Source organism: Temnothorax nylanderi, unplaced genomic scaffold, assembly GCF_030848795.1.
Source record: "Temnothorax nylanderi isolate EJ_2023f unplaced genomic scaffold, tnyl_v1.0 TNYL_tig0104_pilon, whole genome shotgun sequence".
NCBI classification, from domain to species: Eukaryota; Metazoa; Arthropoda; class Insecta; order Hymenoptera; family Formicidae; genus Temnothorax; species Temnothorax nylanderi.
This window is the reverse complement of record NW_027249166.1, coordinates 336148-353436: the sequence shown is the minus strand read 5'-3', so window position 1 is coordinate 353436 and position 17289 is coordinate 336148. Positions and strand designations below refer to the sequence as shown.

The window sequence follows — 17289 nt, the reverse complement described above, 5'->3', positions numbered from 1 at the left end:
TGCTTTTTTACAATAAATATATATATGCAACGCGTCGCTGATTTTGAGAAGATTGTTTCGAAGCTAATTGCGTTTCTTCACGTTGGAGACTGGAAATGACTGGAAACAAATTAATACACGATTACATAATAATTACATATTAATTGACATGTATAATATATTATATACATATGCAGATATAAAACAAACTATTGCAATTTATATACATTGTTCAACCGCTTGTAAGTCTATATCGAGTGGACGAAGCTTATCCTCGATAGCACAGATGCAGACGCTATTAAGTAATTTACCACAGGATTCTATAATCTTGTTTTATGTAACGTAATTACGCATAGTTGCAGCATAATATTTCTCAGCAGATTAATATCGGCATTATCTTGCCGAAGTAGCACGCCGCATTAAATCCATCTTTCAGCGACGAGAGCCCGTCGCTGCCGAAAGAACGCAACAACTTTTGCTTTTGCTATTATATTACCGCATCGCTTAAAACCCTGTTTGTTTAATTTACTTAAAATTAAATTGTAAGCTCTCATATAGTTGTTACAGTTTTAATAATAATATTAAAATTAATTATCTTTACAATTATTATTACAAAATATATATATATAATTAATACTATTTTTTACACCATACAGCGTTTTCTAAAAAAATTTTTGTTAAACCATGCAGTCATATAATAGAAAAAACGTTTTCCTTTTACCAAACAAGAATATTATAAATTAGTTACGTTTTGCAAAATTTGTTGTCGACGCGTGAGATGAAGCACGCGTCATCGATGCAATAAACGTTTTTTAAAAATTCACGAGAGATCTATCATATTCCCATAACAAGCGTCACGACGGAAGCTACGATCCGCCGAATATCTCTCCGCCAGATTGTCCGCCAGACATTCCCAAGGAACATATCGCAGTCAAAGTGACATCATTTTGCCGTCATATTGATATAAAAGTAACGTAAATTTGGTCAATATGACGTCAAATTGACATCATTTTGACTTCCTGTTCTCCTTAGGTTGCTTATAAAATTATCACAGTATCGTTTGAACTTATTTTACTTATGTACACGCGTTCCTAGAATACAGGAGGTGCTACTTTCCATAAAGCAGTAGCCGTATAAAAATGTACAATGGAAACTTCTTCCTGCCGCGAATCTCAAACAGCGTAAGGGGTTTAAATACGAGAACGCTGAGTGATATCGATTGGAACGTTACGCAGATGTTCCCGCTTCATCACGGAGTTAAATAAATACTTGGACGAGACAAGAATTTGAACGAGGATCTATGAGACATTTGAGATGTCTAAAAGGCGCCTTTTAAGCCGCATTTTAATTTTTCAGACGTTTCCCAGTCGCACCCGGAATTTCCTATCGTACAGGATATTTCCAAGCTGCGCTTCTACATATAATATCTCTCTCTTCGAGATACATAACAGTATACATGTATATTATATACATATACCGACATATTTGAAATGTATTCGACATATATATTTATACATGCTTCAACTTTTCTCTGCCTTCTCCGATTGCTTCCGCTACCCACGCGAATCAAGATTTCGCCAGTATTTTTTCGCCTAGATCCTAAACGAGGATTTAAAGTTAAACTTTCAGGCATTGTCGTTACGGTCGATGATACCTTCTACGTCATTCTATCGTCGCTTTCGTTGTTATTTGGAACTTCAAGTCGCGAGATACCGCCGAACTGGCGACGACGTATAAATACACAAAGTTGCTTCATAAAATTTCGTTTTCATGACGATTGGATTTGAAGAGATTCACGTACGGGCTGCCTCGCAGTCCAGTCGACCGCGTCAAAGAATCGGAATTATAAAAGTCTCCCAATTCTCGCGTATTTGGTAACCGGCTGTCGCATCCGGATAACAGCCTCGAGGAACATGGTATGAAAGTACGAATGCACCTTTTACGATCGGAAGCAATATTTCGACCGTGCCGCAAGACTTCCATTTGATCTACTTCATGTAGCCCTTCTCCTTCAGTAGATCGTCCAACGTTTCCTGATTGTAGTAGACGACGAAATCCGTGGGTTCGACGCCCTCGAAGACGGCGTATACCGACGGCTTCAGATTGTAGAAGAAGAGCGGCTGGCCCCTCTTGGCGAAGTCCTTCGTCAGGATCTCGATGACCGTGGCGGCCGTGAAGTCCGCACCGTAGATATGCGAACAGTCGATCACTACAGGCGTCGCGACGCTCTCGGCGCGTCGGCTGTACTTGGTTACCAAATTGCGAACGTAGTCCACCGACGGGAAGATCAAGCAACGATCCGGCGTCAGCATTAAGTACTCGATACCGTGAAGAGTCTGTCGGACGAAAGAAAAAAAAAATAAGAACGGGTATTATCACGCCGAAAGACACACTGTTAAATATTTAAAGGATGAAATTTAAACGAGTACCTTGAGTTAAATAATATTTTGTTATTTTTAACTACCACGTGTGTCAAGATTTATTATTTTAACGCAAAACAGTATTATTTCAACTCAATTGATTTAGTTAAATTAACGACACATTGAATGGGAGCACCGGTGACCTATAGGAATGGTTAAAAATAATGACTCAAATTGAGTGTAATTTAATACTACATGAATTTAACAGCGTATCACTCAAATCCGTAAAGAATACGAGCTTGAATCAAGAGCAGTATTAAAAATTGAAGAGTTAAGGCAAACGCTCGCGAATGAGAAATCGATTTCATATTTTAAGCAAATCAATAATTACCTTGAGTTTCTCCACTGATATTTTCGGCCTGGCGGCGTGGTACAGGATAAAGAGAATATTTATCCCGACACCGCAGAGGATGCCGATCTCCAATTGCAGCACCAAACACGCGATAAACGTTCCCAGGCCCGGGATGAGGTCGGATTCTGCGAGAAGGAGGAACAAGTTAATTTCGTGGCGTATCGCAAATTTATCTGGTATCTTGTGTGAGGTATGCGCTCTTACTTTTCGTCCTCCACATCGGCTTCACCACTTTGACTTCGACCATGAAGATGACCGCGGCGATAATGATAGCCGCCAGAGCGGCGCGTGGAATGAAACTGAAGTACGGGGTGAGGAATAGCAGGGCTAAAATTACCAGCACACCTGAAATTCCAGATTGTTACTATACTTAGTCTTCATCAGCACAATCGAATAAATTAAAAAATAAGCGAATTAAGATGTTGACATACTACGAGAGAGTTACAATTAGTATTTGCTGTTTTAATACTGTCATAATATTACATTCCAATAGTAAAATAAGGTTTAAATTTACATAATTTTTTTATAAAAAATCCCAACTCTGATTAAAATTTAATTTGCATGAATAGTTTATTTTTCCTTTTTTTGTGTTCTGCAGGATAAGGCTCGTTTAAGATACTCGTCCTTAAAGGGTTAACAAAAGACTTGCTTCTGGGCGAATTCTATATTATCGAAGAAATTTAGCGAGAGCGCAGGAAATCTTTGCAAGATATCATTCTCCGATTTTTCTCCGCTTTCAACTTTCCAACTCTGCAGGATAAATGGATGCAACAATTGATTTGCGGAAGCCGCGAACGGAACTCACCAGTATAAACGCCGCCGAACGGCGTCCTGACACCGGAAGCGTTGTTCACCGCGCTCCTGCTGAGGGATCCCGTGCCCGGGAAAGCTTGCATGAAGGAATTTCCGATGTTCGATATACCGATCGCTATTAGCTCCTGCGTGGCGTCCACCGATTTTCCGTTAGCTGTAAAAATGCAATAAATAATCGTTCTAAACGAGACGTTCCAAGCAATTCGATCACATTGGGATAAAAGGATAAATGTCGGCCGTTCGTGATAAAAGTTCTGGTCAGTTCTCAATGCGAAATTACGCGGCGGAACACGCAACTTTCTGAGGCTTGCTTACCAAAGGCCTTGCAGATAGCGATGTCTTCCATTAGAGAGATGAGCGGTATTACGACGATGCCGCTGCCCAGATTACCGAGCATCTCGATAAACGTGACCGTCGTATTGTCATCGTTGGCGAATCCGAATGGCGGAACTTGTACAGCAGGCATACCTCCCGGTATGTGGCCTGAAATAAGAAATTTTACTTTTAGGACACTCTATCGGATAATCGAATCTTATGATGTATTAAGATTTAATAACAATTTCTCTTTCAACAATATACATGCAATCAAAATAAATTTCGTATACATTTTATCTCACTATAATTCATAATCGAAATTTTTTCTCTTTTTTCAGAAATTTTGCATTTATTGATATTATGTTACAACGTGATGTGCCTGTTATTTTTGATAAAAGTTTATTGAGCGGTCGGGTTTTTTCGAAAAAACAGATTTTATTTGCGTTGCATACCAATCAATCTGACAGGCGAGTTGTTTTGAAAACTCCAGCCCAGTAAACCGCAAATTACTACTAGAAGTGCATTTCGCGAGGTGCCGATCAGCCAGATAATTTTATTCACGACTCGATGTTTGGTAGTATGATGCTCCTCCTTTTTCGGGCCGATTTTGCATGAGGCTAATAACTGCAATCACATGTAAAAATATTATTTTATTGCAATAATATTAATATTAATATTAAATCGCTTTTATCGTTAATTAAGTGTTTCCCGTTAATAATTTTAATCGCTTTCTCTCTCAAAGTTGTCACAAATATTTATTTAAAATAAAGCTATAATTTATTTCCGTTCGCGTTTGAAACGAGATGCTCTCTCTGCATTAAATTTATATTCTACACGTGCAATATCTAAATCGCTTGATTTAAATTTAAATATTTACGTCACGTTGCGAGAGGATTTTAATACTTTCTCGCAATATACATTTCTCGTAATGCCGTATTGAATAATTACCCTCAGAATTAATAGCAGTGCTATGCAGGATGCTCCAAGAGTAGCGTCCCAGGCGGATGTCTGATGTATCAGTCCACCGATACTCCGCCACATCTCGATAAATTGAGAGCCCTTTGCAGGAATACCGAGGAGGTCTTTGACTTGCGACGTGACAATTATCAAAGCCACCGCCGACGTGAACCCGGAGCTTACCGGTCCGGACACGAAATCTATTAGAAATCCTAAAAAACAGGAAACAACGAAATATGATCTCAAGTTTTCACACGACGGGATTTGAAAGAAAAAGCGACATTTTAATATTAAATAGAATGAGAAAATGTATTTTATCTCATGTTTGAAAATGTTAAAAAATTCAACTGAAGCACTACTTGATACTCTTATTGTTAAATTTAATTTTTCAAAATTATTAATTATGGAGTTAGTTTAAGTAAAACCTTTTAATGTTTTTAATTCACGTCAAATAATTAATTCGCCCCGCTCTTTTCATGCAATTTCATATTCAACGACGGGCTCTCTTAAAAATACCGAGGTGTTTTACGATCTCAAATTAAATTAATCTTGATAAATTGCTGAAAACGACTTACCGAGACCGAATATACCCATTATTAATTCCACGATTCCGGCCAGAAAGCACAATAGAATCGCATGCTGCACCGGGGCGTCCAAATGAGACACTGTTTGATAAGTTAACAAAGATATTATGGCAGTGGGTCCCATGGGTATGTCCTTGCAGGACCCGAAAATCACGTAGATGAAACAACCCAGGAAACTGCCGTATAAACCATACTGAAACAAAAGATTGATATGCATCCGTATCTAAAAAAGGTGTAGAAAAATATAAAAAACCGGTCATTTTTTTTCTTAAAAAAGTCCAGCCTAGTCATCATCTATCGCTTTTCAATATCGATCTTTGTAAGCAACTAAAATCTTATCAAATTAAATCTATCTGCAATTAATTAAAAGACACAGCCATTATTTATTTCGTATCTCTTGAAAATTAGTGAGAATCTTCATACTCTCCTTTTAAGACCTCGATTTCGTTCTTCCTTTTCTATTAATTAAGTTAAGCGAAAGAACATTTGGCCAAACGTGCAAAACGTACTAACGTAATCTCGTCGCAATTCTTATGTAAATCTCCGTAAGTCATTGCGCGAGCGATAAACGTCTCGCTCGTTTATGTACCTGCGGCGGTAAACCGGCGACGTTCGAGTACGCCAGCGACTGAGGAATGACGGTGAGGCCCACGGTGATCCCGGCCACCAGATCACCGAGCGCATCTTGAGCGTTGTACCTTGGCAGCCAGTTCAAGACCGGCAGCCTCTTGTAAAGGGTTTTCTTCGTGCATATGGCCCTGGCACGCCGCCTCGCGTGCTGCAACGCCGATGTCAGGAGACCTTCCTTCTGCTTGACCTCGTCATCCCCCGGCTCTTCGATCACTGTTCGCACACGGCAAATAATTTTATAATATGAATATAATAGCATAAAAATTTACGTTATCCTTAATTTTAGCTTCTATTATATAATATATAAATTTAACCCTTTATTTATTTATATTTCTCAGATATATATCACGTGAAAATTCATTTTATAAAGAGTCTTGTAATTTCAGTCGTAATTTTGCACTTGTCAATTTATATAATCTATTGATTTAAACACGTTTCCGATATTGTTGTTCTTTTTGAGTTTTATAAGATTTATTCGGTTTAAAAATGCATGATTCATCTTAAATGATTGCGATGACTAAGTGCAAATTGTTTTCAGTCCCTTCTCACTTATTTGTCAGTCATTTTCGATCGTATAATTTTTTGACCCACTTATGACGCAAATAAGAACGATCTGCAAAAACCAGCTGGCCAAACTTCACCGTGACCATGTACTTTTAACACGGGGATTCGCGTCTGTCGTATCATACGCGGCCCACCGGCCAACCCATAAATAATTTCGTGTACGCGAAAATGCAACGGTGACAAGCACGGCAACAAGGACGGAGTACTCTCGTACAGACAGCGCGACACTTGAATTTATTATCTTGGCGAATACAGGCACGTGAAAAGAAAAAGGGGAAAAAATATATGCTACCGTATACATAGGCTGAGATGTAAATTTCTAAAAACATTATGTACTCTTCAGAAGGCCGATTTTTCGTTCGCCGGCGTCAAGGAAGGCGAACCAGTTCCGCGGAATGAAATCATTGGCGACGTGCAGGCACATTGCCGTGATCTTGCATGCATTAATGTCATCAGGCGCTTGGATTATGCAGTTTTGATGATGCAGTAACTCCCGAAAGTACGATAACTTTTTTAATTATTTGTTTTATTACTTTTATACGAGCGCGATGCGCAAGATGGTTGATGCAACGGGTGGATTACATGACACTTTTTTTTTACCAAGAAATAAAATAATAGAAAGATTAACACGTTTTGTGCCAGGCTATAAATTTTAATTATATGACATTTTTTTACCCAGAAATAAAATGATGGAAAGATTAACACGTTCCGTGCCGGATTAATTTTATGTAATTTGCCCATATCGCGTGGATCACAGGTGAATCATGCAGTATGTTCATTATAGTTGTTAAATAAATTGTGTTTCATAATAATTACAAACGTAAACAAATTATTATTATTATAAAGAAAAAGTACAAAATACAAAACAAAGCCTATGTTTTTATTAAACATTTACTTAATACTAACATTTAATATAAAAATACTTATTAATAACCAAAAAATAAAATATTTAACAACTTGAGCGGAAAGTTTAACGTGGGTCAGCAGTGATTAATAATGCATTCTAATATATGGAGAATAAACTCGCTGAATATTAGAATATAAAAACCATTTTTATACAACAATTTATCTTTTCTATTTCCTTCTCTTGATTATTTGTAATATTTTGTAATACTTTTATCAAACCGTTTATTGAAATTGAATCAACTGTTATCATCTCCAACTTGAAAAATTATCAATGTGGAATTTTATCAAAGCTCGTTTTTTTTTAATCAATGACTATTAAATACGATGCAATTGTGAAGCAAGAGTCCTTATCTCTGCTGAATAAATTGGGGCCGTGGCGTGAAGCCGAAGTTTCGTAACGTGACGATCGATATCGATAAATTTACATGAAAATGTAATCAGATCAGAAACTATAGTTATCGTCGTTTCTATTATACGTCGTTGTGTAAAATTGAATTAAAAAATTCCGAAATCTTCTGCATTTGATAATTTAAAGTATATCTGCGACCGCATCTTGTTGTTTTATGTTTCAAGATAACGTAACTGCGGCAACGTAGGACGGACAATTCAAATTATCTCTGTCAAATTAAGTTTAAACACGAGACTTCGTATATCATTATCACCCTCGTGAGATACTTAAAAGTATCAAACACACGCAAGATCTCGGCCGATTTCGTAACACGAGTCGCTGTTAGATGCTGTCCGAACATTCGTGGAATTTTACGATAGGTACTCACTTTTGTGGCATCCTCGCCGCGTGCGAGAAGTAAATTATGCTTTAAAATACGACGATGAATAGAACTTATGTTTATACAGCGTTCCCCTGCGTATCCATCCGGGAAATAATTTTTCACATATAATTATATATAAAATATATCTTCATTATGTTTTGTATTTTTTTTTAAATATAATTTCTGTTCGTTTATATAATGCAAGAATTATTTTTTAAATTATTTTTTAATTCTTCTTCTAATTATTTTTCTTGTATATACATTCAGAGATTATACAAGAGAGAGGAAACATATATGGACATATTTTATATATAAAATATATGGAAAATTTTTTCCCGAGCGCTCTGCGTGCAGCTCAGCGAAAAATACGATTTCGTATTAACCTTTTGCGCTACGTTTAGAACTTACAGATGAAATCTGAAGAGCCTTGTATATCGCGATGGTTTCCGTGCGATGTGTGAAGAGATTGAAACGAATGAATGAGATCCACGTTGTTGGTGGATCCGGTTAAGCCGTGATTCACGTAGCCCTCCAAGCCCTGCCTGCTGTCCGAGCTGCTATTGTCTTTCATTCTGAAAACGTGAAATATCAAAATTAATACGAGGTCAAATCAACAAGAGACGATCGAAATTTTCTATTCGCAAACGCTATTTAAAATAAAATGATCTACTACGAAATAATCTACCCAGCAGGATTTTATATTCTTTGCAAAAAAGGTAGGAAAAGATAAAATGAGATGCAGAGATGGAGAGAAAAAGAGGATAATTTCATAAAAGAAGAAATGTTCGCGTTTCGAAGAATTAAAAATATCCCGAGCTTTCGATTGGCGATTAGATTAATAACATGTGACAACGCGATCGCGATACTCTAGTCATCGTTAGTTAAAACGATTGGAGAGACGATATTCACGAAGTGGAAGACACCACGATCGGTCTATTAAACTTGGCCGTGAACCAAGTACTAATTGCAGTCAAGGCGACATTGTCACGAGGATGTCTTTAACCCACCTTATCTCGTCCGTTATAGGAAAAATACATTATGAAAATATTATATCACTATATCATAAATGAGATGATTAGATTAGACGTGATCCGTCGCCAAGACACTCGCGGAGCAAATTCTGTCGCGAGAGAATCGCAACGAGAGATCTGCTTGCTATGCCGCAAATAAACGAAAGCGATGACTGTTTCTGTCCGAGCGAAAAATGTCGAGTTAACCGAAATCAATAGCTGTTATAATTAATATTATAAACAACAGCTATTATAATTAATAATATTGTAATAATAGCATCTCTGTAATTAGATACATATGTTAATTCAGCAACAGATACTTATAATTACAAATATTAATTCAGTTGTATCAGTTATATTAAAGTTCTTTTTTTGCGTTCGCCAAAGTAACCCGATGTTGTCAGGAGTGTTATCCGGCTAAGCGTCTCTTTTTTCTCATTGCGGGATTGCCGGGTTTCTCTTACGCTAAAAGCGCTAGCGCTTAAGCGCGTCGCGGGCGCAGCCCCCAAATGCAGGCCGGGCTGGGTTACGTGAGCTCGTGGTTATCGTAACAACTAGTGTCTCTATTTTATGTAAGACACCCGGGGTTTCATAACTTTTAAATCTTGTACTCCCCACAGAACGTGCGGGGATCGATATTGCCTCGCGCGCGGCCAGTACGAGCAGTTTGCGCGAATTCGCGCGCGCGGCGGTCCCGCGGGAACATCGCGCTTGTTTCTCCTTTATTGAAAATTAAAGCGAAAACTTTCGTCCATTCATTTCAGAGCCGTAGGGAAATTACAATTCCGCGATTTACGGGCGTTTAATTTTGAGAGATACTCAGCGCGCGGATCGGACGAAACGTTTGCGCGGCTCGCTCGCTCGGTTTTTCTACCGCGACTATTCGTAGCGCTTGGCTCTCTAATTTTCGTGGGTTTAATTTTGATCTTGTTTAAATCTTATTTGGAGAAGATTTTTTCCCCCTGATAATGCGCAATGCCTCGTGATGATAGCACGGAAGATAATCCGTGTGAATCCTCACTCGAGGTATGCTTTTGATATTGAAGCCGCATTGCGTAAGCGCGCGACATGCAAGCACAATTCTGCATCAATCATTGCAATTAGACAACAAAGCAATAAGTATAATCAGGTGACTAATTTTATTGACATACTTTCCTGCTCGGTTCGCGGCAGTTCGAAATTGATGTTCCCAGACGAATTTTTGCAGTTCATTCGTATTTACGTTTGATTTCACCAATATTGACTCGATTGTAATCACATATGAAATTTGATTAATTTAAGTCTTTTCCGAGCGATTCTTTTTATATACGTTACACATTGGACATCATTGCTAATTAGATAATAGCGCTCGATATACGGCAAATAATGTATAATACAATACGAAATATATAACACTTTAATTAGAGAAGACGTGACTTTTATAGAGATAATTTTAACGTCTACAATTAATCAAGAATTAATTAAACTTTGTGCATATTTAAGGTCTAAGTTTCGTGCATATTTAAATTTATTTCCAAGAACTACGTTTATCTCTTTTATTTCTAATTAGATAATAACGATCCGAAGGCGACGAGGAATTAGAATTGCATAAAATTTAGGACTCAAGCTTTCTTAAAAATAATGTCAGCATATGAATTTCTTTAAATTTTTTCACCGGTTAGTTTTCGAAAACGTTTACAACAAAGTTCAAGATTTTTTAATGGGTTCTAATGGCAGTCTCGATGCTGCACATCAATTATTAACAAAAATGCTTATTAAAAATGTTAAGAACTGAATAAATTTATGTTTAATATAGAAAGAATGAAGTAAAAAGTATCTTCAAAGATTTGAAAAATATGATCACATGGTCTTGCTATATTAAATTGCACTGCAGCAGAACCGCAGTGATAAATCGATATCAAAATGTGTATTTAATTGACATTTACTTAAATGGGACAATGGAAATAGAAAATAGATATAGACTTCTTGTCACATCTCAAGTACGTTGGTTAAGTGCTTCGCAGTATAAAATGCACATACAGGATTACGCGATAAAACTTTTATTGTGTAGCGTAAAAGTGACGTTAAAAAATCGTGACTTTTTGCTAGAAATGTTCTAAAAAATTAACCGGTAAAAATTTTTTTAAAATTTACATACTGATATTATATTTATAAAAGAATTTATATCTTAAATTTTGTGTAATTCTTAACATTTCTACGTCCTTAACAGACTTCGCAAAAGTCGAAAAAAAGTAAACTTCTTTATCACAACTTAAGATTGAGCTCCCGTCGAGCACTTTCTTTATCACTCGCGACGGATTTTATTACGACGGATTAAAGCTTATCAGTTGAAATTGACATTCGTTCGGGGCGATATATAGGTGCCTTCGAGCGAACGTGTCCGAATATAAACTGAAATAAAATATGTCGTCTCATACGCGCGCACAAAGTGCACGACGTGCCGACGAACACAGTCGGCGTTTGATCTTCGATAGAGCCGGCGTAATTCACTGTTAGAAGTAGCAATTACTACAAGTGGGTTCGATTGACTGGCGTCATTTCGTCTGATTGTTTCGCCAATACCGCGACGTTTGCTTGCAAATGAAAGCAAAATGAAAACGATAAGGGAATTAAAAGCCTATTCCGCGATTTTGTGCCAACGCGACGGTATGAGTTTCTCGGCGGTGATGACTGCGAGAAATTTTTCGACTCGCGTACTTTTTATTGCACGGCGATTACCCGGAGACTAGTGACAATCTGTTCAAATATCGTAAACATTGGGCAATGAACCAGATAATCTTGTGATCTCCTCGAGCGCTGATCACACGCATAGTTCGTCTGAGATTTATATGAGTCACGTATAATACGTTTACATGCTTTAATAAACGTCAGCACACGGTCTTAAGAGGAAATAAATGTAAAGATATCTCCTCGTGCGGTTGAATCATCCAATAAAAATGGAATAACGAAATGAGAATGACACGTGCATGCAATTTAAGAGGTTTTAAGTTAAACAATGATATATAGTTATTTCCAGCAGGATACAAAATTAGAGAACGTTTTGATTTTATTAATATATATTCTTTAAATAAATATTTTCTTTCTATTTCATTATTTTCATATTGTTTTACAAATTAATGGAATTATATAGAATATTTTATTGGTTAATTCGGTTTCTAAATTATTAAAAAATTATGGGAAGATTTATTTCGTGCCTTTCATCACCTTTTGGTGAACAAGAAATCATATTTCAGAATTGAACGTTTTAAACATTTTGAGTGATATATTGCGGATTTTCTAAGATAAAAACTTATGACATTTATTATAGGTAATAAAACGTTTGCAGTTTTTTTGCATAAAACATCAAGATGTTGCGGTCGCGTATAATTGTTCCACTGGCGTATCCGACACGCGCGTCCCACGCGACTTGAAGATGATTAATGATCACTAGCATTGCCAATCGAAGCTAAAAAAAGATGAGAAAAAGAGAACTATATGTCGCAAAACTAGTTCCTTATCATATTAATGATTCATTTAACTTCAAATTGCTACATGTTAATAATCTTAGATCTTAATCATGAAGGACATCCGTGCAAAAATTGTTTTGCGGTAATTGCATGGTTGGAAAAAAATAATTGCCAGAAAAATTACATCGTTTAAAATAGGTAAAGCGGTCTTTTTTCGTTCCGAGCTCTACTATTTCTTATTTTTAGCTTAATGCCGATATTATCGGTTTTTGAAGTGAACTTCTGCAATAAATAAAATAACTGCGGTAATTACATGGTTGGAAAAAAATAATTGCCAGAAAAATGACATCGTTTAACATAGATAAGGCGGTCTTTTTCGTTCCGAGCTCTATTTCTTATTTTTAGCTCAATGCCGATATTATCGGTTTTCGAAAAGAACTTCTTGCAATATAAATATATTTTCGTTCACTTTGTTTGATAATTCGAATGATATTTTATTTTGTTCCGCATGTATGTGCGGGTGTGTATCATGTTTTTGACGCCCACAATCTATATGGATTATATTATCGCGAATGTATCAATAAATATCATAAAATGTATATACGTGTGTATGTACGTGATAACAAATGCAATTCAGTGTATAAACTTCGAATCATGTGTTCGAGCTTGTTTTACAAACGTGCACCGCGACAAGCACGGCGATTTCCCGAGTGCATATCCTCATAGCTCTTGTTGCATTAATGAGCATTAGCCGTTGAGCCGGCTCGGTTGCAAGTGAAAAGATCATCAATTGATAAACGCGCGTGCCCGCTTATCGCTTTGACAATGATACTCTCTCACTCTCTCTCTCTCGCGTGCCCAAGGTCTAGTCGTAGACCAACACGAACTGGAGTACGTAATTACACCTAATTATACCGCGAGACCGAAAACTCAGATAAACCGCTAGGCGGATGGATTAATTTCAGATTGCGCAAATCGATGGGGGGAATCGATCGTTATCGTGGCGCGGAGGCGAAGACACGCGAGCTCGCGGTATTCTTCTTTATCGAGAGCAAAATCGCGAGAAACTATCGTCTGAAATACGATCCTCGGCAGAGATTTTCCATCACGGGGAAAAACACGAGCGAGCGTCGCGAACAGATAGATAATTGCCGGCGTGCCGGTCGATTGAAGAAATTTACTATGAGCCGTCGAGCGGCGATACGAGCGGAACGCGATTGGTACGAGGCTCGGCTCGGTAGTGGAATTAGTTAGGAGATTTGGCGGACGCCTACCGGGGCGTTTAATTTAATAAACTGACCTCCCTGCCCCGTAATCTCCACATCAGTTAATTATTACAATCTGATAGTTAATCTGGTCGAACGTTATTAATACGTCATTTGACGTCACTCTGCTACCTGGGCAGTTTATCGGTCATCAAGATATTCAATTCGAAAAGAAAGAACTTAATTGATAAATTATACGGCCTTCGTCGATATTTTTTGTAACAGTTTTTATTTCAATGAATCTGGATAATCCTGGAAACATATTAAAGTAAATAGGGATTTAATGAAGATTACACTCACTTAGATTACTAAGTAATCGGCTTAAGGAAGATCCGTTTTCGTTCTTCGGTTCTCAGCGACTGTCTCCTCAAGCAGAAGAAGAGTCAACGGAACGGCAGAGAGTCGGCGTCAGCTTCGTGTTCCTCGAGGGATTTCGAAGAAGTTTCACGTTTCAATTTCGAAAATTCTCCTCTCCGCTACTTCGAGGCATCACGGGCTGCGCGGATCTAGTCCCGTTAAGGTCTTCGTCGGCATTTGTCGGCGGACACGCTATCTTCCGGTCTTCCGAAAATCTGCCGGTCTCTCCAGCGGGTCTCCAGCCGCTGACTTCCCTACCCGTTAAAGGGGGACGTCGCGGAACGAAAATGCGAAAATGAGAAAACCGCGCTTTCGCAATGGTAATATCTACGGCGAATAATGCACGTATACGTGTACGAGGATTTATGTCGCAGGTATATAAGATTTCGGACCGGTTTTCGCGACGCAATGGTGAAACTGAGTTCGCGACGACGCGCGGCCGGCCATTTAAACGCATCGCGCGCGGGGCGAGCTCCCTCTCCCTCCTCGGCGACGACCTCAGCCTCCCCCGCGACGACGACGACGACGTTGTTGGAGAACGAGCTAATCGTCACGTGGTGTGGTGACTCCGATTCCGGGCTGCCGGGAATTCGATTGCGATCACGCGCTTATCGGTGTAATGCCCTCCGCGTGGCGTCGCGAGAATCTTCTAGCATGTAAACTGTGCCACGCGCTCGCGTGTGTGTACCAGTTAGAAATCTTCCGACAGCCCCCCCTCGAGTTGAATCTTGCCTCGAGGCACGGGAGATCGTACGTCTCGATCGGGTAATCCATCATCGTGTCCGCTCGCGGGGGGCGCGTTCGGTGAACAGGTCGATATTTATATCGACACGTTGAAGTAACGGACGAATTCGCGAAGGAAATTAATTGCTGACGTTTGTAATTAAAACTATTGCGTAAGATGGGTACCGTATGCACCGTAAGTCTTCACTTCCGGCCTACAGCGAGTGATGCGTGCCCCCGTCCCCCGAATGTTTAATTGTTACAAAGTGTTAATGCTGCGTTCGCATTTTTCTTGATTGCAGAGACGAGATGCTAGAATCTTATGATATTTTCGTATTTGAAAGTTAATTTAATTTCTGAAAGTCGTTAATGCTACTAATTCATTAAGAGTTTATTATTAATTGGAAACATTAATAAAACAGCGATATTGCTGTGTACCTTTGCTGATTATCGCTTTCCCAACTTTCATCAAATTCATCCGGTTTGAATAAATAAACACATTAATATTCTCTTCAATATTCTCTCCTTTTTAGTCTAATTGTAAGGTGTCGAGGCTGCTCAATGCACATCCATATTTTGCAATAATTAAAGCCAAAGTTTATTATAAAATGTATAAAAATGCATCCATGAGAGAGAAGAATAACGCGAGTATAATCAGACGATTATATATAAAATAATCTGCATAGAATAATCTCTTGTTTTCCCGGTTTTAATATCCCCATATCTGCACTAGTCGATGATAACAATCGAGATTGTGTATCATCGCTCATTAAATACTGGATCCGAGGCGAAAATATGTCTGCTTAAAGAATCTGTCGTGGAGGTGCGAAAAATGCGGAAACTTCCGTGCAAATTGTTTACTGTGTTTATATGTTTATATTCAAATATATCCTACATATCTGAAAATACGTGTACTTTATTTTTACATTATCTAAGTATAGATCTCTATTTTTCGTATTACCGAAGTATTGAGATATTTTGAGATGTGTACCGTCTAAAGTGTCTAAATTTGGATAAGGATTCCTTATCTGAGTGTCGATACTTGTTGTTGGTTTCCGATACAGGATCTAACAATAGCTGACCGTCGACATTGAAAGGCAGTAGAATAAAATGCACTCGCATATTAAATATTCGACGAAGGTACTAATTATTTTCAGCTGTATCTACGTATTAGCCATTTTCTGGATATGGCATTTTCAATACTTATTCAATACTTATTCTCAAGCTAATGTAAAAGAAATGAAACATCTACTTTGAAATATTTAATCGGAAGCTGAATATCGATATTCTGATAAGGTATCCTTATCCAGATGTTGTCACTAAGTTCAATCATATAACATACAATTACAATGACAATTAGATTAAATATCAGCGATCATATCGCTGATAAGTTTGTATTCGCGAAGTGTAGTACACTTCGCAAACAACTCTCGATAAAGCTAGTTGATAATGCAAACTGTCGAACGACTAAATACGCACTAGCATTCTCGTGCGGTGAGCGATTCTTTAAGCAAACATATTTTCGTCTTGTTAGATTCAGTATTTAACAATGCACAATCTCAATCGTTCGTCGACTAACGCGAGGATGTAAGATTCCGAGATATTGGGCGAGATGAGTAAGAGATTCGAATTTCAATCAAAACGGTAGTTACGCAATGAGATCCCGATTAAATTAACCATCGAATTAATTTCTGTCGCATCACATTTTTCTCGATAATAGTGTAAATATGATTGCAACATATAATTTAATTTAATATTTATTTTAACATTCTGTAATAAAACTTTTAATTTTTACATTTGTGACTGATCAAGATAATTCAAAGTAAGTAGTCTTGATTTTTAAGAACCAATTAAAAATATTAATCCATCTAGGAAAATATGAGATGTAGGCGTATCTTTTTTACAGAATTTTTTAAGTTAATGATTCTTGCACAAATCACGTGCACTGAGTGTCCGAAATATTTAAATGAGTTGAGAATCTCTGGTGTAATATATTTTCGCGGTACACTGTGTTATCCAAATGATTAATCGTTCTGTTATCATTTTTCGCATCTCTAATCAATTACCATAAACACTGATAATGCTCTTAAATCATCGTTAATTATCACCGGTTCCACGCGAGTTAACGCTCTTTATATACGCGCGTACTTAACATTTGGATGTTGAATACCAGCTCTGTTGATATTCAATTAAAAGAT

General features: G+C 37.7%; 1 protein-coding gene across 1 annotated transcript; it reads right to left on the bottom strand.

Annotated features, from left to right (window-relative positions):
• Window positions 1-121: 121 nt before the first annotated feature.
• On the bottom strand, window positions 122-15477 carry Esp (Epidermal stripes and patches). The gene is made up of 11 exons (XM_071712019.1): window positions 14312-15477; window positions 8699-8862; window positions 6010-6263; window positions 5412-5613; window positions 4828-5048; window positions 4332-4503; window positions 3880-4047; window positions 3557-3718; window positions 2956-3096; window positions 2731-2876; window positions 122-2315 (listed from the first exon to the last, which is right to left on the bottom strand). Exons 2-11 carry the CDS (start codon window positions 8859-8861, stop codon window positions 1968-1970), a joined length of 1977 nt encoding a protein of 658 aa, XP_071568120.1. The 5' UTR covers window position 8862; window positions 14312-15477; the 3' UTR covers window positions 122-1967.
• Window positions 15478-17289: the final 1812 nt, after the last annotated feature.